This window comes from Odontesthes bonariensis, chromosome 22 (assembly GCF_027942865.1).
Source record: "Odontesthes bonariensis isolate fOdoBon6 chromosome 22, fOdoBon6.hap1, whole genome shotgun sequence".
NCBI lineage: Eukaryota > Metazoa > Chordata > Actinopteri > Atheriniformes > Atherinopsidae > Odontesthes > Odontesthes bonariensis.
The window spans coordinates 20,808,021-20,831,062 of NC_134527.1; the positions used below are offsets into that span (position 1 = coordinate 20,808,021).

Sequence of the window (23,042 nt, forward strand, 5' to 3'; positions counted from 1 at the left end):
CTTGGGAATCTTAATCGCGATGTCAGCCATTCGTCTGTCTCCACACGGTCTCTTCCAAAAGCCTGACGCACCAAGGCATCCAAAAGTAGCAAGACAGCCGCTGCGCTTCCTGTTACAGATTCAAATGAACCTTCAATTAGTGCATAATTTAAGTCAAACAGAATAATGTCAGCATAATTATGGGGTTATAATGTATATTTATTTATGTTTTCTTCAAAGTAATTAAATATACAATCCATTAGTCATACAAACTTGATTGGAATAACAGCGGACTATTTTACAAAACTCCTACGACAGGTCTGCATCACTCGTAAATTCTGTTCGTATCTGAAAGAAAACGTAAAATACGAAAAGATTGGTGAATGCGCAAATTCTCTTAAATCACTCGTACGGACGATTTAAAACAAAACTGTGCGTACGAACGGTTCTTGCATGAGGCCCATTGTGTTTATAGGAGAGATTTTATGAAAGAAAAACTTTTCTGTGCTTGCTGTCCTGAAAAACACACAAAAAAACATATCTGGGGAGGATTTAAAGGTCTGTGGAGAAACAATTAACAAGTAGCTTATTAAAAGTGGGTTTAATGATGTAACAAGATGAAGGAAAAGGGATTAGAATGTTTTTTATCTATAGACGTGGTTGATATTAAAAGAGTAATTATGAGTTGTGGGTGCGATGGTAAATGACAAATTAACCTGGAAATCAAACATAACTCACATACAGACAAAGTTACCCAAGAAATCTCTTTATTTTGAGCAAAGATCGCCTCATTTCCAATTCAGAAGGTTGCGATTTGATTCAATATCGATTCAAATAATTCACTTTCAGTCAGGCCTGGAATTTCGTCATTTTAGGGGCAAGGCCACTTGGCCTTTTGAGTTGTCAATTTTTTAAGGGCACAAAGGCCAAAAGCCAGGGCACCAAGGCCATAAATTAAAACAATGATTTAACATATGATATGAAGTGACTACGATTGTATATGCATTTACAATACTTTTATATATACTTATTAAGCATTTAATGGACACCAAATTGCAATTAAACAATTTTTTTATTAAAACTACACAGGATTCTTATAGCACATACATGTTTGGCTCACTGTGAGACGGTGGTAGTGGGCCTACGTTGAAAGGACGTCACTTACAATGTAAGTGAATGGCAGTTGCTATGCTAAGCTAACTAAGCTAGTTCTGGCCAGTGGGTGTAATGTATTTTTTTTGTGGACAGTTTAGGCATGCCACAAGACATGTGAATGGGTATTTTGATTGCGTTTTGAAAATGGGGCGATATCATTTATATCCACTAGCCACAGACAGATGAGACCCACTGAATTCATTTGATCAATTTATTAACTAAAGCTTTAAATTCATTTTACAGTGAAATTGGGAATGTACATCCAATTAAAATAATTACAATAATTAAACTTATGTACATACAAAACTTAATCTAACATTTCATTACTCCTCAACCCTCACAGACTATTCAGGGTCACATTTTTTGTACATAAAAAAAATAACTTTAAAACTGACCTATATTCATGTGAACCCTGAATCTACAAAAATGGAAATATTTAACAACTTTCTAACCATGTTTTAGTGCAGATAATGCACAAAATTAAACACAAAACTATGTGCAGAGACTAATTATGGAATTATGGATACTGTGAAATGCTTAAACATCGTCCGAGCTCTCTGAACTGTCTTAGGATCCATCTAAATCAGTTCCATTTTTCCCTTTTCTCACAAAGTGTGGCCGGCGTGTGCGCAAACTGTCACCATGCCAGATTCAATATATTCAAAATATCATCCTCCTCCCCTCCTTTGGCAGGCATGTCTTTTCTCTTCACGGCCGGCTGTCCCAACCATCGCCACATTTTGTTAGTGTTTGCGTCTGTATTTGTACCAATAACGCAATGCATTCATTTACAATGATGGAGCAGAGTCACCTAAATAAAGACAGAAGTGTCCCAAATACAAAAATCAAATGGTGAATGACACCCCATTTGTGCATGATAAGCTAACTGCAAGTTAGCTAACTGCAACTGATAAGTGTTTTATTACTTTGCATGTCTTCCAAAAGAGAAAATAATCAGACGCAGGGTAGCAAAACATTATGGGCGTGAAAATGAAACTTAGAAAATCGGCTTGGCGCATGCACAAAGTAGTAATTCTCGACAAGTAGGAGAAATCGGCTGAACACCGGCGTCTATCGTATTTCCAAACCAAGAGTGACCCACTCCCCTAGTACGGCAGCCTCGGCGGATGCGTTCCCATAGAAACTGCGCTCGCGTGTCCCGCGAAATAGATGGTAAAGTTCCTCATTTATCATCGGCCAAGCCGGCTAGTGAGTTTTTTTTAATACACGCCAAAAATAACTTTCACCCGCATTTGGCGTGTTGGCGGGTGTTAATTTAGAGTTTATATCATATAAACGAGCAGCAAACAAACCTAGTCTGCACAGAGGTCTTTGACAGCTAACAACACAGCGCTAACTGCCTAGTTGTTAGCTAACTGCCTAGCACTAGATAAAAATAAAAGAACACAACTGCAATGTAACTTATCCAAGTAGTAACAAAAACACTTCAAAATATTGTAATTATGTATTACCATACGAGCAAGAAATAGTAATGTTATCCATAAAATTACACTTAAAGCTGGACAAATGAAAAACTTAAGGCAAACAGGATCATCACAAAACCTTACCTCACCTCAGCCTTTTCTTGAGCGGAGAATCAGCTGGCTACGCACACGGACGCGTGAGGGGGTGGGCGGAGATAGACTGATGTCAACTGTCATCAGCGGTGTAAATCCAGGCTCGAATCAAGCGCACCGCTGATTTTTTTTTTTCTCCACCAGATGCTCATTGATCATTGAAGCCGTGTCAGAAAAGAGGCAGACTGCTAAACCGCAAAACTTAGTCAGACAGAGAGGGCATCAAGGCCACTGTGGCCTTATGGCAGATATAATTTTCAAGGGCACAAGGCCAAAGTGGGAGGGCACGAGGGCCATGGCCCTCGTGGCCCTCGTGAAATTCCTGCCTTGCTTTCAGTACAAATTTGGCTCGGCTTAGGAAGAGGTTTGAAAGAAATTTGCATCATTTAAAATGTTTCTTTTCTTTTTGTCAGCTCCTCTCGGTCGGCATACCTTCAAAAATAACCTCGCCTTGCTTTCCTGATCAGTGATGAAAACTGTGAAATACTGACTTCTTATTTTAGAACAGTTATTTGTTGGATTTTTAAATGCAATAGGTGGCACTTCTGTGCTATTACGTATCATTTTTGGGTTTTTAAATGTGTATCTATTGTTTAAAAGCAAACAAACCAACCATAAGCAGAGAGAATTTGTGAATGAATTCATAAATACTCACCCAAGGTCTCGTTTTGGGCTGTTTACAGAGTCGATGGGCAAGTCGACAAGAGACGTCACTCGTTCCACAGCGGCAGTCCCAGAAAGAGACTCCAGTTCACGTCAGCAGACAAAGACGGTAACATTTGTCATTTTAATCACTCTGGGCTCACGGTTGCACCTGATTTATTCAACATGTTCTCATATCTCGTATTGATGCCTCAAACCTGTTTAGATCACACTGAACAACATTGTGATTGTGATGCTTAAAATGTTTTATTGTCCGGGATAAAAAAAAAAAACCTCTCCAGCGGTGGTGTCGTGTTTGGATCTAAACAGATGGTCGATTAATTGAGTTTTTATTGTCCAGAGTGATTATTTTAACTTCACCCACTGGGAGGCAAGTACCTGGTTAGCATTTTAAAAGATTAATGAGGATTTATTTGCATTTCTTTAGATGCTAAACGGCCAAACTGAGTCTGCGTGAATAAGTAAAATGTTTAAAGGCTTTTGTCCTAAAGTTTGGAGAAAAGAGACGGCATTGAAAACTTTTCCGGTCTCATGCATTATTTATTTATTGGCGGTTTTGTTCAGAAGGAGGCGTGCATGACAGTTTATACAAATAGCATCTGGATTGGATTCGTCTGTAATGCCTGGAGGAATTAAATCCTGGGACAGGCAGATGTAGAACCCGCTGAATAGGACACGTCTAAGGAGGAAGCTCGATCCAAACAATGACACCGAAGGGTTTTACAGACATTTAAGGTGACATATTCGGCAGGAATCCCTTTTTTTCTGTTACTGGTAGCAGAATGTCTGAAGTCACCAGCAAGTGTAAAACTCCCTAAAAACACAACTCAGGCTTTTCTTTTAGTTCCCTTTTGTTTGAAAGTTCCTCTTTTAACGAGGCTTAATTGAGACAGACTCATGCTAAAGAAATGTGATTCCTTTATTCCAGCTTCAGTGTTCATGATAATTACTTAAAAGTTAGTGATCAGGGTCACGTTAGGTCGTATTTGAGTTCCCAGGAGGAAAAATCTACTGGGAAACCCCCCTATGTTGGATTTATGGCTCTGAAAGTCAGAGGAACCTCAGAGCCTCGACCTCTAAACCCAACATGGCTGCCTCGTGCTTACAAAGCTGTAACCGTTGGCGCGATAAACCGTTTTATGAGCATGTTTGAGTCTCATTAAATCAGTGGCACACAGTACTGTCCAACTTCTATCAGTGAACATGTTGCTGTGACTTTTTATATGTACAAGGTACACAGTAATTATGTTATAAACTTTGACAGTTAGCACAACAGTGTGCTGCTGGTTTTCCAGCTTCCGTCTGGATCGCACTCAGCTCGGGTGTGGCGACATTCCCAGACCCGACTTCCATTTTCCAGGGAAAATGTGAGTTTTTCAGTTTTAACTTTGGTTTCCGAGTTCGGTGGACGGGCGGATCTGGAACCAGCTGGTTTGGTGCGGGGCCCATCAGAACCTCCAGCAGAGGAGGAGACATGTTGCCACGGCAGCACTGAAGCCGTCCCATGGCCCTTTGTGACGTCACATTCTGGAACCGTGTAAGAGCTCTGCAGAGAACCGTGAGGACACGAGTGTTTTTAGCAACCACTTTCAAGACGTACGGAGAGACGATGGAGAAACTGAGAGCCAAACATCTGCACTCAGACATCTGCAGCCTGTATCAGCAGGAGATCACGGCCCTTTACAGGGAAATGGAGGCCGTTCAGCTGGAGAAGACCGACCTTAAACTCCACTACGAAGACCTGATCTCAGCTGAGAGGAAGGAAAAAGAAGCTTTGCTCCTGGAAATGCAGGAGCTGAAGAAAGCTGGAGGTGTGAACAAACAGCAGGTGAGCGGAGTTCAAGTGGAGGAGTTGAAGAGGAAACACGAGGCTGAAATGCAGATGCTCGCCATCGAGTTCAACATTGACCTCAAAGATGCAAAGCAGGAGCTGGAGAGTCTCCACAAGGAGCTCCAGAAGGAGAAAGAGCTGAGGGCCCAAAGTGAGGCCGGAAAACTGGAGGCTGTGGAGATCGCAGACGCTCTTATGGAGTCACTGGAGAACTTCCAGAGGATGAAAACCTCAGTCAGTTCAACCTCGTAGAGGCCTTCTGCGAGGAGTCTGAACAGGAGCTCCAACAGGAAAAGCAGCTGAGAGCAGCGGCAGAGAGGAGCAAACTGGCCAGAAGGAAGAAGAGCGGACTGATGAATGATCATCAACCCTTTCTAAGATTCATTTTTAAAACATGTACATAAAACAGTCCTATCTGAAAATAAAAGTAAAAAACATAACTATAATCAGGAATCTGTAGAGTTTTCTTAGATGAAGGACGTAAAGAATCCTCCCAAAGAGACAAAAAACAACTTCTGATACTTGAAATGTGATATTTTACATTCAAAATAATAACCATGTAATCCATTTAATAGCTTCTAAGGGTGTAAATTTCTCCTCTGAACTCGGACTTTTTAGCATCTTAAATCTTTAAAATAACAATTCCAAGCACTAAGTTGATCTTTTCCAAATATTTGAAGTATTTGGCTCCCTGTCGGCTTTTGGGTGAAATTGAAGGTTTTATTGATTGTTTTTAAGTGTTTAAACTCCATGGGCCCGTCTTATTTAAGTGAGCTGCTGCAGCCCTACACTCCACTCAGAGCATTGAGGTCAGCTGAGCAGCTCCTGTTGGCTGTTCCCAAAGCCAGGCTAAAGACCAAAGGTGATAGAGCCTTCTCTGTGGCAGCTCCCAGACTGTGGAACAGCATCCCGTTGTCTGTCAGGTCATCTCAGTCTTTAGGCCAGTTCAAATCCAGACTGAAAACACATCTCTTTTCCCTGGCCTTCCAACTAGCTGAAATGGAGTTTAACTTGGCTTGCTACTTTTATTGTTACTGTTATTGTTATTTTATTGCTAATTTTATCTCAAATTTTATTTTTATCTGTGATTAAGTTATTCTTATTGCTATTTTATTGATGACTCTCTTAATATGTGATGCTGTTGCTGTTGTGAAGCACTTTGGTCAGCTGAGGTTGTTTTAATGTGCTATATAAATAAATTTTGAATTAAATTGAATTGAAAATATTTGAAATATAATTACAAACATAAAGGACAGAGTTTAGTGAGAGCTCGAGCAAGTATTTCCAAGTTAGGGTTCAGTAATTGTGATTTGAACACATGGATCTTCACTCCTGCTGGGTTTCTAATTGAGTTTTTATTCATTCAGTTAAAAAGCTTAATGATCCATTCTGAATAGTATTTATGAAACACGAGGAATGGATACCCAGAATTCCCCACATCACTTTCACACTCTGTTGATCTATTGTTTGTAGTTTTTTAGGCCTAACACTTCTTATTTTGTCCTCCACTCGCCCAGTTTCCTCAAATGTTTTAGGCAAGGCAAAGCAATTTTATTTGTAGAGCACAATTCGTACACAAGTGTAATTCAAAGTGCTTTACAGCTACATAAAATCACAAGAAGGCAGTAAAATCATTAAAAAAAAAAAAATAGAATTTTTAAAAATTCTATCCATAAAAAATAATCATTAATTAATTCATTAAAAAGTGAAGAGTGCAGATAAAATACTTTCAGGTGTCATATGCACAGCTAAATAGAACTGTTTTCAGCCTGGATTTAAACATTGTCAGAGTTGAGGCCTGTCTCACATCTTCTGGAAGACTGTTCCAGATGTTAGGAGCATAAAACTGAAACGCAGCCTCACCTTGTTTAGTCCTGACTCTGGGCACCAGCAGGAGACCCCTCCCTGAGGTTCTGAGAGCCCGAGTTGGTTCATATGGCTCTAACATGTCAGAGATGTACTTTGGCGCTTGACCATGAAGAGACTTGTACACAAGCAGAGCTGTTTTAAAGTCTATTCTCTGAGCGACAGGAAGCCGGTGCAGAGACCTGAGCATTGGACTAATATGGTCTCATTTCCTGGTTCTAAGGACACACTGCACACCATGCTGAGATATGCCAAGTTTCCAGCTAATACCTCTTTGGGAATCACCTTGTACAAAAGTACAATTTTCTGTCTGTCACACTGTTATCTTTGGTGTTTTTCACAGATGAAACTAAATCCTAAATCAGGATTGTATGGAAGACGTGTTCCTCTCTGTTCACAAGAAACTACAAATGATATGTCGTATTGCTGTTTTCAGACCTTCAGGAGCAGGAGTCCTCATGTAGCGTGAAACCACTGGACGGGAACTCCCAGCTGGGTTGGGAGGAGCAGCGAGTCTTCAGTGGACACGACCTGCAGGACTCCTGCGAGGACTCGGCTCTGCTGACCCTCAGCAGGCCGCAGTCGTTGGCCGAGGCAGAGCGACTTCTCGACGAGCTGACGCAGGAGAAACTGCAGGTGGGGGTCGCTGCTTCACCGCGTCAGCAGAATATCACGGCGCACTTTACGGGACCTCTGAAACTCGGCCAAAGTCTTAGTGTTCCGCGTTGCTTCGTCAGTTTTTGTGAGTAATTGGTGGACCTTTGTTGTGCAGATTGAGGCGGCTTTGAGCCGGATGCCTGGAGCAGGCTGCAGAGTGAGCCTACAGACCCGCTTAGATGAGGTGAGACACCGGGAAACACTCACCGATCGCGTTGGTATCATTTACTAACGCTGCTTATTTTTGAGCTGAATGCCAAGACCATTTTAAGAGGAAAACAAACCTCAAACTCTCAGTATCCTGAAGCATTTGTTTACTGTTATTGTTGGATCTTTTCATTTGTTTTGAACTAAATGTTCAGCAAAATTTTCAATGTATTTCAAAAGTCCACTTTTGTGGTTACACAGTTATTCAAAAATGTTCTGTAGTTTGGGTACCTTTACATTTCTTTTCCCCTCATTACACTCCAATGCATCCAGCCCGACACGTTGGTTGTTTTTCAGCGAAGATTTTAAACCGTTGGGCCACCCTTATAAGAAATAAATGTGCCAAACATGTCAAATTTCATCATATTTGAGTGTACTTGCAGACTAAATGTCAGTAAACTTAAAGTGTGGGAATGATTAGTTAAGTTGAAGTTTACTATTTTGGAACAACTGTTTCTTTTATACCTATAAAACAGAGTAGATAAACTTTATTTTACTAATCGAGCATGTAAATCAGTGCATAGACCGATCAGCCATAACATTAAAACCACTGACAGGTAAAGTGAGCAATCCACTGCGATGGATTTCACTTTGACCCCCATTGTTATGGCTGATCGCTATAGTATAGTTTCATTTCTTCCACTTTAGCACACAAAGTACAATAAATTCACTCCAAATCCAGCTTTTCCACTCTTTAATTACGACTAACATCTACTAAACTACAAAACTAGTTGTTCCAAAATGGTTAACTTCAAGTTAACTGGTCAGTACGACACCTTTTAAGTTCACTAAGCTTTATTCTGACTGCAGGTAGGCTCAAATATGATGAAATTTGGTGTATTTAGCGCATTTATCTTTCACCAGAGAAGACGAAGGTTGATGGTTTTTCTCGCTGGATTAATCAAACTCCTCCTCCGTCCTCAGGTGGCCTTAGAGAACCGTCTGGAGAGACTGAACCGCGAACTGGGATCCATCCGAATGACTCTGAAGAGATTCCACGTCCTCCGTTCTTCTGCCAACATATAGCGACATCAGTGTCTGCTACGACCTCGTGTTGCACTGATTGTCCTCCGCTCTCATCTGTACAGCAGCTCCTACCAACATCCTTTTTTATACATATTGCTTTTTACTCTGGGATACTTTTTTATATGTCGGAAAAATATAGCAATTTTTTGGATTTCTATTTTTAGTAAGACGCAGATTTGTAAAGTCGTTTACTTTTTTAGTCACTGAAATGTTAAAATGACGGACGTGTTTTACCACATTAAGTAGATTTTTAAATATCAGCGATCAGAGCAAAGACATTTATTCACCTGGGAAGTTTCACTGCCATTTTTTATTTTGTTCATTGATGTTTTGTCCTTTCGACATGATATACGTGTATTTATTCATGTTTGTTCATGTCAAAGTTTTACCTCTTTATCAGGTTTTACGTTTCACTTTGGGCCAAACTTACTGAACTTGAAGGAAATATTTGTTTACTTGAATCGAATGCCTTTTGCTCCTTTGTTTACTTTCCATTTCTGCTTGTCGTTTAATTGCTTTGTGATTGAATTTTGCTGCAGAACAGGACCCTCCTTATCAGAACCAAACCAGCACATTTCACTCAGTTTGTCCTTTAGTGAGGATGATTGTGCATGAAGTTGTTTTTTTTGCTCAGCTTGCTTTGTTTTATTGTTTTCCTACAAAAACAAAACTTTCACTGGACCTGTAATGTTGTTGCACAATAAATTAACTCTTTTTTTTGTAATAACTAGAGATGTAAGCCTTTTTACTTTTTGCACCTCATCAGAACCAACCCGTTTATTAGTCAAACAGTGCAGTTATTCTTGAGAACTGCAGCAAATTTTAAAGAACTAGAGTAAAAAAAAAAAAGAGGAGTTGAAAGTGGAAAAAATTACTACAAATTCTTGTTGTGTTGGTAGTGTGTGGCATTCTGTAAATAGTGAGCATTAAAGCATTCCCAGAGAAGTTTTTGAACCTTAAAACTATGTCCCTCTGACTCGTTTTGAAGTAAACTGACCCTTGTTATGAACATTTCTGAGCCTGAAAGAGCATTAGAGCACCACGGAGCTGAGATACCGCAGTTCACGACTTTGGTTTCCAGCCCTGCACCGTACCGTTTTAGTTTAAAATCAATTGAGAGGTTTTTTTTGGCTTTCTACTGCATCTTTTTTTCTTGTTTAACATGACAAAAATGTGTATGGCTGTAAATGTGCAGGGCTAATGTTGAGATTTGTTTTTATGACGGTGGTACAACTGTAGGGGGAGCCAAAGAGGAAAAAAACTGCCAAATTCTCTTGTGTTGCTTTTTATTTATAGTTCAGAAACAAAGATGCCAAATTGTAAAACACACATGATGAACATGTTTACAATAATTACACAAATTATAAAAAAAAATTAAAAGTATAGTAAAATATAAAGAAATGTGATTAAAAAGAGTAGTTGAAGGTGAAAAAAATGACAATTATTTCATGTTGCGTTGATAGTTTTAGGCAAAATTCTTTACTCTGTGAAAAGTGAGCATTAAAGCAACTAAAGAAGTTTGTGAACCTTAAAACTATGTCCCTCTGACTCGTTTTCAAGTAAACTGACTTTTGCTATGAACATCTCTGAGATGTTCGAGAATGCTGAGATACTAAGTCTACATCATACCATTTTAATTTAAAGTCAGTCTATCATTTAATGGCGTCTTTGTGGTGTCATTGTGACAGAATTTCAGATGTACGGCTGCACATGTGCAGGGCTCACACTGAGATTACAACTGTGTTACATCCCACAACTGTAGGGGGAGCCAAAGAGCAAAAAATGACCAAATTCTTTAGTTTTACTTTAAATTTATATTTCAGAAATAAAAATGCCAAACAGTAAATTAGACTCACAAGGAACATCTTTACAGTGAGGCGCCACATATTTTAAGACAAACTTAATGTGACATTAAAAAGTAAAAACAATAAGAATGTGGTTCAGAATGTACACAGACTAGCCCTTTATAACCTGGATTGGAAAGGGACGGGGGGAGGGAGATGATAAATCAGTCCCAGCTGTTATGGAGTTTACTCCATAAGCTGTGAGCTGCAGGGAGGGGACAAAAAACAGATTACTCTCAAGTTGTTGCTGCTTTTGCTTGATTTTCCAGCAGGAAAATTTGTCAAACGTGCGCGTTTGCGCCGCTGGGGGGCGCCCTTCCTCTTTGCTGTCCATTAGGAGGCTGTCCCGGTGTCTGATGTCACTGTTCACCTGAGTAAAGATCACGAAGCAGGCTGAAAGCCGGACGGAGCAGCCGCGCGTCGGACGGAGGATTGGTAGTGACAGACGAGCACACACCGGGGACTGAGCGCTGTGTGTGAGGGAATTAAACATGAAGTCACCGCTGTCCTCCGAGTACTGCGATGTGTGTGAGGAGGTCCGGCTGAGGAGCTGCAGGTGAGCCGCCGCTGATGATGTTAATCGGCTGCTAATTAACACCCCCCCACACCTCATTTATTAGATTAATGAAGCGAAGCAACAGATAATGAGCAGCAGGCGTTGGGTCTATAATTCTGGTTCTGATCTCCAGCTGGGCTGCATGAACACAGTTATGTTGTCTGGTATCAGAGCCCGAAGCAGAGATTTTGTGTGATTTTTATTTATTATTTTTTTCTGGTAGTTTGGTTTGTTTTTGCTCTTAGTTGTGGTCTTTCTGGTGATTTAATTTTTTAAATTTAATTTATTTATTTATTTATATATTTTTTATTTTATTTATTTTTTTATTATTTAAAAAAAATGTCTTTTTGGTCATTTTGAATCCTTTCGTCGACGTTTTATTTGCAGTTTGGCATATTTGATATCTCTGGTCATTTCTTTTATGTTTTTCTGGTGATTTTTGTCAGTATTTGTGGTTGTTTTGCATCTCTGTTATGGTTTTTATGTCGCTTTGTGGTCATTGCGAGTCTTACTGGTTTTTCCACTTTTCCAGTTAATTATTTAGTCTTTTTGTTGTTATCTTGAATCCCTTTGTGAATATTTTTGTTTTTTATCCAAAACTCTGTTCACTCGGTGTCTTTTGGTCATTAAAAAAAAAAATCCTTTCGTGGACATTTAATTGGCAGTTTTGGGCATTTTGTGTCTTTCTGGCCATTTCTTTGATCTCTTTCTGGTGATAATATTTATTTTACTGGTGTTTTGCATCTCTTTTGTGGTTCTTCTTCGTGTCTTTTTTAGGTTTTTCTGTTTGTCTTTTTGTTGTTCTGCATCCCTTTGTTGATATTATCATGCAGTCTGGTTATTTTGTAATTTATATATTTAGAGCTTGTACTTCTTGTCTTTATAGTAATTTTGTGGTATTTTTCACAGTTTTTGGGACGTTTAGTGTCACTGGTCATTGTTTAAAATCTCTCTCTGGGGATTTTGAGAGTCTTGGTTAATTTCATTATCATTTTGAGTTGGGTAAATTTTGAATCCCTTTATGGGTTGTTTTTTTTCTTTGTGCAGTTTTGGGAGATTTTGAGTCTGTCTTGTGGTTTTTGTCACTTTGCGTTTCTTTTCAGTGTGCATGTCTGGTCATTTAGTCTTTCTTTTTCTTTCTTTTTTTTGTAGTTTAAAGTGTCATTTCAGCAAGAAATGGCACTCTAGCCCCTTGACCCCTTTCATCTATATATCAACCAGTGTATTTTTTTTTTTTTTAATATATATATATTTTTTTACATTACTATACTTAAATTTATCTTCTTGCTCACATTTCTTGGCACATTGCAACATCTGTTAACAAAAACAAACACTCAGCAGTGTTCAACATTGAACTCAACTCTTCATTTCCTGAGTTTGGGTCATTTTGGTTGGCAGAGTGGAATCAGTAAATCCCAGCAGACTGTCTCCTTGTTCTTTCCATAGAGCCAAAAACACACTTTGAAATTACACCTATTTACACACACACACATTATCTTGTTCATCCTGTTTTACACATACTACTACAGGTAGAGCGATTAGGCTCTGAACGCTCAAGAAGCCGTTTGTGTCGTCTGAAACTACCTTTTAACTTATACAATTGCTGCAGTGGAGCCAAAACTTTCCAGGAACACACTTGGAAAGCTTTCGTCAACCCGACTGTCCGCACGCTCCTTTTTGAACAATAAGTGTAGCTTGACGGTTTCTGTTTGGTACGGCAGAAAATGCATCTTTCTGTGGATATCCAAAACGAAATACAAATCGGAAACAATGCTGTAGGATAGGGATGCCTTGTTGTTGACAAATCACTACTGTGTCCTTTATACGGTTCTGAGAGTCAGGCGAGATGCAAAGTTTCAATCTGAGGGGAGTAAAAAGTGACCAACAACATACATTTATCCACACGTTTTGTTTTCAGCTGTGGGCCAAACAGAACGAGTAGTGCGATCATGTGGCATTCTGCGTTTTGCATTTTCCAGCTTCTTAAACCATAAAAAGTTGACGTCTCTTGATATGTTCTGCACAAACGTGCGCTTGTATGTACCAAACATGAAATCGGTAAATTCATTAAGAATCTATTGGTAAATATTGATGCTTACAGAGTGTTATTTTCCAACACATATGTATGTGTCTGGGTTAAAACCGGTGGCTAAGGAGGCTGGTTGGGCAGAGCTCCAGTGGCCTGAGCAGGAGCCATCCATCATTCTGCATCGGCAATGCAAAGTCTGTATGCGCCCCTAAGTGCAGGATGAGTCATCCATATTTTTCAATTGTTTTCTTGAAAATGATTAACTCTTGAAATACTGTTAACAATACAGATTCTGTACTTGCAAACTAATTCTTCTTCTTGGGTCCTACACTGGTTTAAACGTGACCCGGAGCAAATACTCGCTATTGATGAGACTAAAAATCTGTTTATCTGAGGTTGTGCAATGCAGCTCTCCTATCGGCACAACCATCGGACCCCTTTGCATGATGTACTGGTCCTATTTTCTCTTATTTCAGGCTTGTTGTGCATGATTTGAATGTGTTCAGTGGGGAGTGAAAGAAGATGGAGCTTCACAGGATCTGATTATAGAGCCAAAATGATTAGGTTTGCTTTAATGAATGCTGTTAGGAAGTAGCCACTGCAGAAAGAATGAGTCATTGTATTGATTGCCGCCCCCACTTTCCTCTCCTCTTTTCATCCATCCATCCATCCCCGACAAAGATTTTTTTTTTTTAAGAGAGTTACCATAAAGCCAGGCTGAAGGCTGCATAATAATAACAGCATGACTCCAGCTTTGGAGGATGGGTGGGGGTCTTGTCACGAGCAGCCACGTCATCTCAGTGTGTGAAATCTATTTTTAGCAGCGTAAACAGAGGGATTCCAGCCCACTGATCATGGCTTCTCAGTCGGGATTGAGTGGGGAGCGGCTGCTGGAGTGTGTGTGTGTGTGTGTGTGTGTGTGTGTGTGACGTTGGATGTGAACGAGCGACTCTTGGATTTAGGCCTGTCTGTCTGCCTCTGCTGTCATCAGCTCCCCTCCCACGGCCTCAGCTTGTCGAGGCGGAACGCTGCAAATATCTGCTGCGTTCTCCTCACAATTCTTCCCTGCATGCTTCCACATTTGAACTATCCCTCATTCGGAACAGCAAACTAGTGGTTTCACCAATAAACCTTGTCACTGTACTTGATGGCAAAGAAAATCACTATGAAACCAGGCACCAGGGCACAGCCTTTTGGTCATTGCAGTGGTTTCACATCTCCAGGAGATCATTTTGAGTTTTAATCTTTTTTTTTGCTACATTATGGTTGTCTTACTGCTTGTGCTTTTGTTTACCTCAGAGTTGTCCTTGTGTTTCACTCATTTGGAGGCTCTTTGTGGCCATTGTATGCCTCTTAATGGATCTATTGTGTCTTTGTGTTTCGCTTTCCTTTATTGACGCTTCAATGTTAGATTGCCATTGCGCCTGTGTGGGTGGCCTACGCACATATGAATTATACTTGAGCAACTTCTGCGTCGGTTTGTAGTTGTAAAATGTTTGAGGAGAGCAAAGACGAGATGATCCAAAACAGTGAAATGAGTTTGGTTGGTCTAATTTTTGTGTTCCTATTATTTATTACAGAGAGATTAATTTCAATTTAGTTTATTAACATAGTTCACAAGAGTCATCTAAAGGCCCTTTAAAGAGAAAATAGACTGTCCGGTTACCGGTTAGTTATCCCAGTACATTCTAATGCACTGCAATCCAACTAAAGTAGAGAAACTACACCTGTTTGACTTCTATTTTAAAAATGCTTCAAATACTTTTTTTTCAAATATGTTCTTACCATGTTTTTTTTTAGGGATCATAGATCATCTATATCTTGATAAGATGACATAAAATAATCACTCCATTATTGAGGTTGATGATTAAGAGAAGTCAAGAAAAAAGCCACAAAAGTGAAAGATATTGTCTCAAGCTGCTCATCTTTGGTGCTCCCACTAACCCTTTCACCCTCATATGTTCATCTACACGAATCAAAGTTTGTATGAAAAAAATCGAGCGTCCCTTTGAAAGTTGCAGCTGAAAGGAATTGTGGGACATGATTAACTCCTTTCCATTCAGAAAGAATGGTCAAGTGTTTGCAATGCTGTTTTTATTCAAATTTGAAGCATTTCACCAGCTCTTATCAGGGCGCCCATTTCTGATATTTACGGATAATTTCATTTAGGAGCCCTCCAAACCTAAAAAGACTTTTTGTTGAACCTTTCCAACTCTCTGTTTTCTCTGCTGGGCTGTTTTGAAGCCTCCTTTTGCTTTTTGAACTATATCCCTCTTTACTTTTTATATCTGCCCTCTGAGTATTTCTCTTGTGGCTTTTTTCAGAGAATAAAGACATCCATTTTTTTTATCCTGCGTTGAGGTTGGTTTGTGAATCTTGAGTTGATTTTCGAGTCTGATTATTTGTCTTTGTAGTTGTTTTGCGACACTCTGGGAACTAGGAAATACTGGTGTATGTACGTAGTTTAAGTTGTTTCAAAGTTTTTAGTAATAATAGTAGATTGTGCAGCATTTTTCAATCAATTTAAAAAAAACAACACGAGACAGCTCTATTAGACAAAATTAAGATAAATTACATAAAATAATTAAATATAAACCCAGCTGCCAACATAATTTGTTTTTATCAAGCCTGAGCTTCTACTTTAATATCTTACAATATCGGGCTTGTGCTTCTGAACAGTGGTATTAGTATTTCTAATCGAGTACGTGCTCTTTCACTGCTGATGCAAACAGTTGAAGCTGTATTTAGGCTCATATTGTCGGGATGTACAGCTGGCAGTCAGATGGCGCCCTGGCAAGAACCCTTTAAATATAGATCTATACCTCCATGACAGCTCCGGTTGCTATGGGATGCATCTGTAAGGACCGACGGGATGGGAGGGGCGGTGGGGTTGAAAGCCGTCACGTTTGGCCATGTTTGTGGTGCTCGGTCTGAGCACTCAGTCTAATTAACGGCCCCACGGCTTTGTTCAGATGCAGCGAGGCGTTGTGTCTTCATTAAATATTCAGCCGCGCACAGATTCAGAGGTATGGATGAGGCAGAGCAACTAGTTTATTTGGTATCTCGAGTGTCGCTGTGTTAGTTAAAAGTAATCTCTCTGCATCTGCTTCCTCAAAGGTTAGACTGGTTGCCCACAAGTCTTCAAGCTTAGGTTGCAAAGGACATTGTGCACTGTAAATAAATAAATAAATTTAAATCTAAAAATATTATGTCTATTGTGATGCAATTATAGATATGTTTAGTAACACTTCATCAACTGATTTATTGGCTATGTTACCTTTACATGGCCTAATCTCTTAAAACATATGTGTTTAAAACTTAGTTTGTCAGTCTAAATATCACCTACGGTATGATTATCACTGATGTATTGATCTGAATCATCACCCCCCGCGACCCTAAAATGGATAAAGCGGGTATAGAAAAGTAATGGATAGATGTAAAATGTCAACCATATAGTGCTGCTTACAAAAGGTGCTTTGAATTAGCATTACAAAAGTCATGAGGGTTCATCCTCTGTTGATCAAACATCGTTATAAGTGATTGTGCCCTTCCAACTTATGGATGTAGATATTTTAATTGATAGTCTTTGGTCTTCTGGTGGCATTAGGTGGAAAGTGTTGGGATCATTTGAGGTATTAGGGTTCATCCCTTAGGTGGTGTGGATGTTAGATCTAAACTTCATGTCAATCTATTCAACATTTGTAAAGACATTTCACTTGCTGGAGGAAAAAAAATCGAAATATCACTAGCCCCTTTCACACTGCGACCCGCTACCTTAGCGGGTCAAAATTGCACCTTCGACCCGCGTCGAGCAGTGTGAACGGTTGGCGTGTTGGTAACCCGTGTCGCCTGAAGCCGAGTTCAGGGGGCGTTGCCTAGTGGCAGAGCGTCACACGAAACACATAAAATGCTGGGCGTGTACAATGATGTAGGCACAAGCCATGCGTCGGAGGTAGGGTTAAATACACCGTGAGGACTCGTTTTTGCAATTGTATATGCAGTTCATGGAGATGTTATTTTACGGGGTGTGGAGGGTTACAACGTGGGATGCCGCCGATGAACATATGCGGAGAATACAAGAGCACTATAGTCCCCGAAATGTGGCGGTAAATAACGTCCTCTGCTCGGAGGCTGAGGAGCTCGCGGACCTCCTTGTCTCCCCAGTTGGCCATATTAAAAAATGTCTCGAAGTTGATTTAGGCTAAAACAGAGTAAAACTTGCCCTCACCTGTCGCTGTTGTTCTGAATCAGCTGTCCATTCTGTCTTTTAAACTCCTCACGTCACGCCACGCCCACGTCCGACCCGCGTCGATTGCGTTCACACCAAACTCGGCTCGGCAAAAAGACTAGGGTCCGACGCGGGTCGAAAGGCGAGTCGAGTTGACGCGGCAGCCCGGGTCGGCAGTGTGAACGCAACAGCGGACACGCTAAATTCGCGGATTAAACGCGGGTTATTCGGCAGTGTGTGAAAGGGGCTACTAAAACACCAAGATTCCTCCTGTGGATACCTAGAATGTCCTAAAAAATAAATAAATAAATAAATGTGCTAACATGACTAAATTTAAGTTATGTAATATGCTTTCTAATCAAGACATAGACCTGTAGGACCTTTATTTTTGATAGCTTTTAATCTCTGTAGCAGGTGAAAGTAGCTGAAAGAAGCTGGTGTTACTTCCATGTCAGCACCCCTGTAATCTGCCTGTGTGCTGTATCTTAGAGTACCTCAGAGGCTGGGAGCTGGGCCAAAAGCTAATGGTTCTGGGTGGAGGAGTTGAACTCCTTACTTTATCTCTAGCTCTTCAAATCTCACCAATCAATCAACAGCGTGGTCCACCTCTGCTTCCCTTCTGTTTCCTGATGTATTAACAGCAACTTCCATCTCCACCTGTTCTCGCCTTTGGTTATCGGATGCTTTAGTTAAATTTCAAGGAACTTTTTAGTTTTTTGTCTGAAGTTACCAGCAAGTGTAAAACTCCATAAAGACACAACCCAGGCTTTTCTTTTAGTTCCTTTGTTTGAAAGTTCCTCATTTAACGAGCCGCTCTGTTTTTTTGTGACAAATTTACGTCACTCCTTAAATTGACTCCACCTCCTCTGCTAAGCCCCGCCCACTAAAAAATCCACCCTGCTAGCTTCTGGAGGAAATGTTTTGCTGTTAGCTGTACTTAGGAGCATGCGTCTTCCATCTAGCAGCAGCCTCAGAGGATATAAGAGCCCAGTGGATAAACTATATTTGAGGGTAAGTGCAGCAGCCACTTTTCATCGGCTGTGTGGATAAAGTGTGTTTTCAACACAACACCGTTCCTCTCCTCACTCTCGTTGCTACAATTAAAACCGTGTACCGCTCTCGGTTACATTATCAGCATGTTTCTGATAAAGATGTAGGTCTCCAAGCAGTGTTGTTTTTGACAACCATCTTAGATTTAGTCTTAGTCTTAGTCTTTTGGACTAAAATGCTTATTAGTTTTAATCACATTTTAGTCACTTCTATATGTGATAGTTTTAGTCGACGAAAACTCAAAAAGGTTTTGGTCTAGTTTTAGTAAAAAAAGAAAAAATAAGTATAGTCTACCGTGTTAAGAAAATAGTATGGTCTTAACTATCAAACAAGCAGAACAAAAATACATAGCTTATTAACTGACCCTGTACTAAAGCTTTCTGATTTTTCATTCTGTACTGTGCGTGTGTCCCAACTTTACTGTAAGCGCACTAAACGCACAGGTCCTGGTTAGGGCTGCACAACATCACTTGTGGCTTTTAGGCTAAAGCTAGAAGACTCTACGTATAACAGTAACTCGACCTGTTTAACATATCAAGTTACGTGCTGACAGAACGTACACACAAAGAGATAACCACACCATCACTGAATGTAAACATGGCTAAACATGCTGCTAAAGTAACACACACATCATGAATTGACGTTAGCGTAAGAAAAGCTAACTTTAGCCTGAAGTTAGCAGCCCATTTGCGCCAGGAGTATGTGGAAAACGTACTAATGTATTAGTTTACTATGAAATTTATCAATTATGTTAACAGCATTTGTAACTTACCTTCGAAAAAATATCCCTGTGGCGAGCCTTAAGGTGCCGCAGCAGATACTTTTTAGGTTTTAATTGACACACACAATAAGCAGAAATGTCATGCATTTTAAACGTCTGACAGATCACCCACTAACATTTTCGTCCATTCTGGTGCGCTGTAAGCCACCCCCACCGGTTACACCAGAACAATAGAAGAAGCAATGCGCATGCGTGTACGCCCCTACTTCTACCAGCGCGAAGCTCACGTTGTTCCTTCAACAACGCCGCTGTAGTCAGCAGTGTCTGCAGCAGTGCTCCTATCAATGTTGTGGGGTCCATGATGATCGCTGTCTGTGCTTGTTGTGTTGTCTTCTTCTTCCGGAATTTGAATGGAAGCTGCTTTTTGTTCTGGTCACTGACGTATGTGTATACGTCACTGCGTTAGCCATGTGGCTGACGCAGATGTGAACGAATCCGTTTTCGCTGTAACAATGGAAACGAAACGACGCCGTTCTCAAATCTTCCCACTCTGGAACCCGTTCTCAAAAACTATCGTTTTGGGGTAGTGGGAACGCCGGCTCCGTGTGGCCGCGACAGCCAAACGATAAGAAAAAGTATCGTTTACAGTGAAAAACGTTTTCGTGTAGCCGTAGCCTGAACCAACAGGTATTTTGACCAAAGCCTGTCTCCTGCATCCCAATAAGACCTCAGAAAATTGTGTCAAATTGTTAAAAAGAGCAGAATGTGTCGACCTTAAATGAGTGAGTTTAAAGCTTTTAGAGAAAACTCGTTTTTTATTTATTTATTTATTTTTATTTATTATTTAGATTAAGCAGCATGTTCAAATTAGCAAAATAAATCCTGAGCAATGACCTCTCTGGTTTTACCTTTCATAATGTGATTTTAAGTGCCTCCACTAATTGCTTTGCATTAATTATCTCCTTTGTGCATGCTCTACTTTGCATGCTGCTTGCTCACCCCTTTAAGCTTCTGATCCTGTTTTTGTTTGCTTCCTCCTGCTCTAGTTTTTTTACATCATCAGTTTATTGTAGCTTTAACGGCTTATCTAAATTGTTTGGCTGATGCTGGTGCATCAAATGAACGAGAATATGAATTTTGATGTCTCAGCCTGCCATAGAAATTTGTTAAACTTTTACTTAACTAAACTTTATCAAACCTTAAACTTTTACAAAAAGGCAAAAATCTAACCACAACCACACTTGAAAAGTTATTGTATTTCAGTATTTTTATTTCCGTGGTATTTAAGAGCAACATTTCATAGATAAGTATTGCACTTTTAGCTCCACTACATCCATCTGACAGCTTTTGTAAATCTGGATGATTAAGAGCAAAATGCAGAAAAATATTGCCATTAAATAGGAGTAACAATGCATTCTATTTTGTGCCTTTTTAAAGACACCCAACATTAAACTTGAATAGATTTAAATCTACTCTAAGTTTGGACTGTTGCTTGGACTAGACAAATAATATACAGAGGTTTTGATTTAGTATACAAAATCTATTTAATTTTAAGGATATAGTTACCTAAATGGACTTGATCATTATGAGTTGCCATCCTAAACATTTTTGCAGTACTTTCAATACTTCAGTACGTAATCCTATAGTTTGTCTCGTAACATATAAAATAAATTAAAGTTTTACATGTAGTTTAATGTTTTTATTGCGGTTTTACTTTTACTGATGTAAAATATTGCAGTATCACAGCTCATTCACTCCGTGCTCTGTGACAGTCGGCTATCTTTACACGGAGTTTGCGACCGCTAGTTTTGTGCAACATGGCAATTTGGAAATATGCAATAACGAACCATGTTACCAGCAGCAGTAGCAAATTCCGGGAAAAAATGAACTTCCCACTTTAAGACCATTATTGCCTGGTAAGATTTTGTTTTGCTTGGCTTAAAAACTGCCAAATCTATTGAAGAGATGGAGAAAGAAAAAGGGAGAAAGGCAAGGCAATTTTATTTGTACAGCACAATTCGTACACAAGGCAATTCAAATCACAAGAAGGTAAATAAACTAATAGACTAATATGGTGGTATTTCCTGGTTCTAGTCAGGACTCGAGCAGCAGCGTTCTGGATGTACTGCAGCTGTCTTACAGCCCGTTTAGAGAGCCCAGTGAGCAGGCCGTTACAGCAGTCTAACCTGCTGGAGACAAACGCATGGATTAGTCTCTCCAAGTCCGGTTTAGACACTATTCCTTTGATTCTGGAATTGTTTTTTAGGTGGTAAAAAGCTGCTGATGTTATTGATTTAATGTGGCTGTTAAAGTTTAGGTCTGAGTTCAATATTACCCCGAGATTTCTAACTTGATTACTAGGTAGTCTCAAGGTGACTGATAACACTTTTTCTTTGTTTCTGTGGGCCACAGACAATGATTTCAGTTTTGTCTGAGTTTCGCTGGAGAAAATTGTTGAAAGAAGATTGAACGAAGGTGGACCTCACCAGGAGCAGTTGAAACTTATTGCTCAATGCTGTTCCTGCTAATTAACAAGCTGGTGTTGCACTGAAATCTGATCCCTAAAAATATTTTGGGCTAAGTTGTTAAAGTAAGCTCATCATAATAATTCCAAATAGATTTAACGATGTGTTTTGTGATATGGAGTCATATAGAGAGGTAAAATGGTGGCTTAGAGAGGTAAAATGAAAACTGTGCCACTGTCCAACTGTATGACGTTTCTGCTGCTTTATGTGTTTGAATTTATCAATGAGACAAAAGTAGGGACCAAGGTTAGCTGTTGTTTCACCTTATTTACATGCAAATAACCTCACGTATAAATAAGCTTTGGATGATTTTGTAAAGAAGTAAAAAAAAAAAAGTCTAACAGCAGAAATTTTTCTCATTCGTTAATTTGTTCTCGCTGGCTTTTAGACGAGATTGTTTTTGTTTTATTTTCTTTGACTGATTTATTTGATGCTTCACTGTTTTATGTTCAGCTGATGTTTATTGCTGTTTTAGAGATGTTTGATTATATTTCTATTTGATCAGCTGGCACAGCACATTGGTCAGATGTGGTTGACTTTAAATGTCCTACAGAGATAAACTTTGACTTGGTTGATGTGAACCAATCAAATCAATAGCTAAAGAAAAGTGGCACATTATCATGTACGTACAGTCTGTGAAGATGAGTAACAGTCAGCCTTGAAAGAAAGGGAAAGATTTATGTTTTACAACTTAAAAATCTGCCCAACATTTTGGTGAAAAGCCATCAGTCAGCAAACAGATTTTTTTTCCTCCACTGTTTGGATGTGGTGGAAACCTCAGACTAACCTGCACCGAGTAACCGGAGCCCCATCCGAGCGCTGATTAGCTCCCCTCCCTCCTCGGACAGTGATGCATCGCCGTCATTTACCAGAATGCAGTGAAGCAGTGTAATCTGAGAAACGTCACAACTAACTCCAGCTACAGCAGTGTACTGCCTCTCTATCGTCACTCTGCCCCCGCAACCCCTACCCCATCACCCTCACCCCCCACCTCCCTGGGCTAAAAATAGCCTGTCATCCCTCATCACCCGGCCATCACGTCAGGGCTGCTTTCTCTCATTTGGTGCCCATGCCTCTCTTCATGTTGTCGTGTTTTGACAGTGTCGGATGAGCACATTAGCTGGGGGT

General features: G+C 39.9%; 2 protein-coding genes across 5 annotated transcripts in view; both read left to right on the forward strand.

The window, feature by feature from the left end:
- mphosph9 (M-phase phosphoprotein 9) overlaps nt 1–10,004 on the forward strand; it is a 33,562-nt gene extending 23,558 nt beyond the window's left edge. For all 3 annotated transcript variants that reach the window (XM_075455530.1, XM_075455531.1, XM_075455532.1), the window contains 4 exons: nt 3,395–3,483; nt 7,508–7,707; nt 7,844–7,912; nt 8,860–10,004. In XM_075455530.1, the coding sequence (XP_075311645.1) occupies nt 3,395–3,483; nt 7,508–7,707; nt 7,844–7,912; nt 8,860–8,961 (460 nt within the window). In that variant the 3' untranslated portion in view covers nt 8,962–10,004. The remainder of the gene's footprint in view (nt 1–3,394; nt 3,484–7,507; nt 7,708–7,843; nt 7,913–8,859) is intronic.
- Nucleotides 10,005–11,204: 1,200 nt separating this feature from the next.
- The window catches only part of pitpnm2 (phosphatidylinositol transfer protein, membrane-associated 2), a 79,563-nt gene continuing 67,725 nt past the window's right edge, over nt 11,205–23,042 (forward strand). The window contains exon 1 of one of the 2 annotated variants that reach the window (XM_075455259.1): nt 11,205–11,361. The gene's annotated coding sequence lies outside the window, so the exon portion shown is untranslated. The remainder of the gene's footprint in view (nt 11,362–23,042) is intronic. The other variant, XM_075455255.1, reaches the window with a different exon arrangement.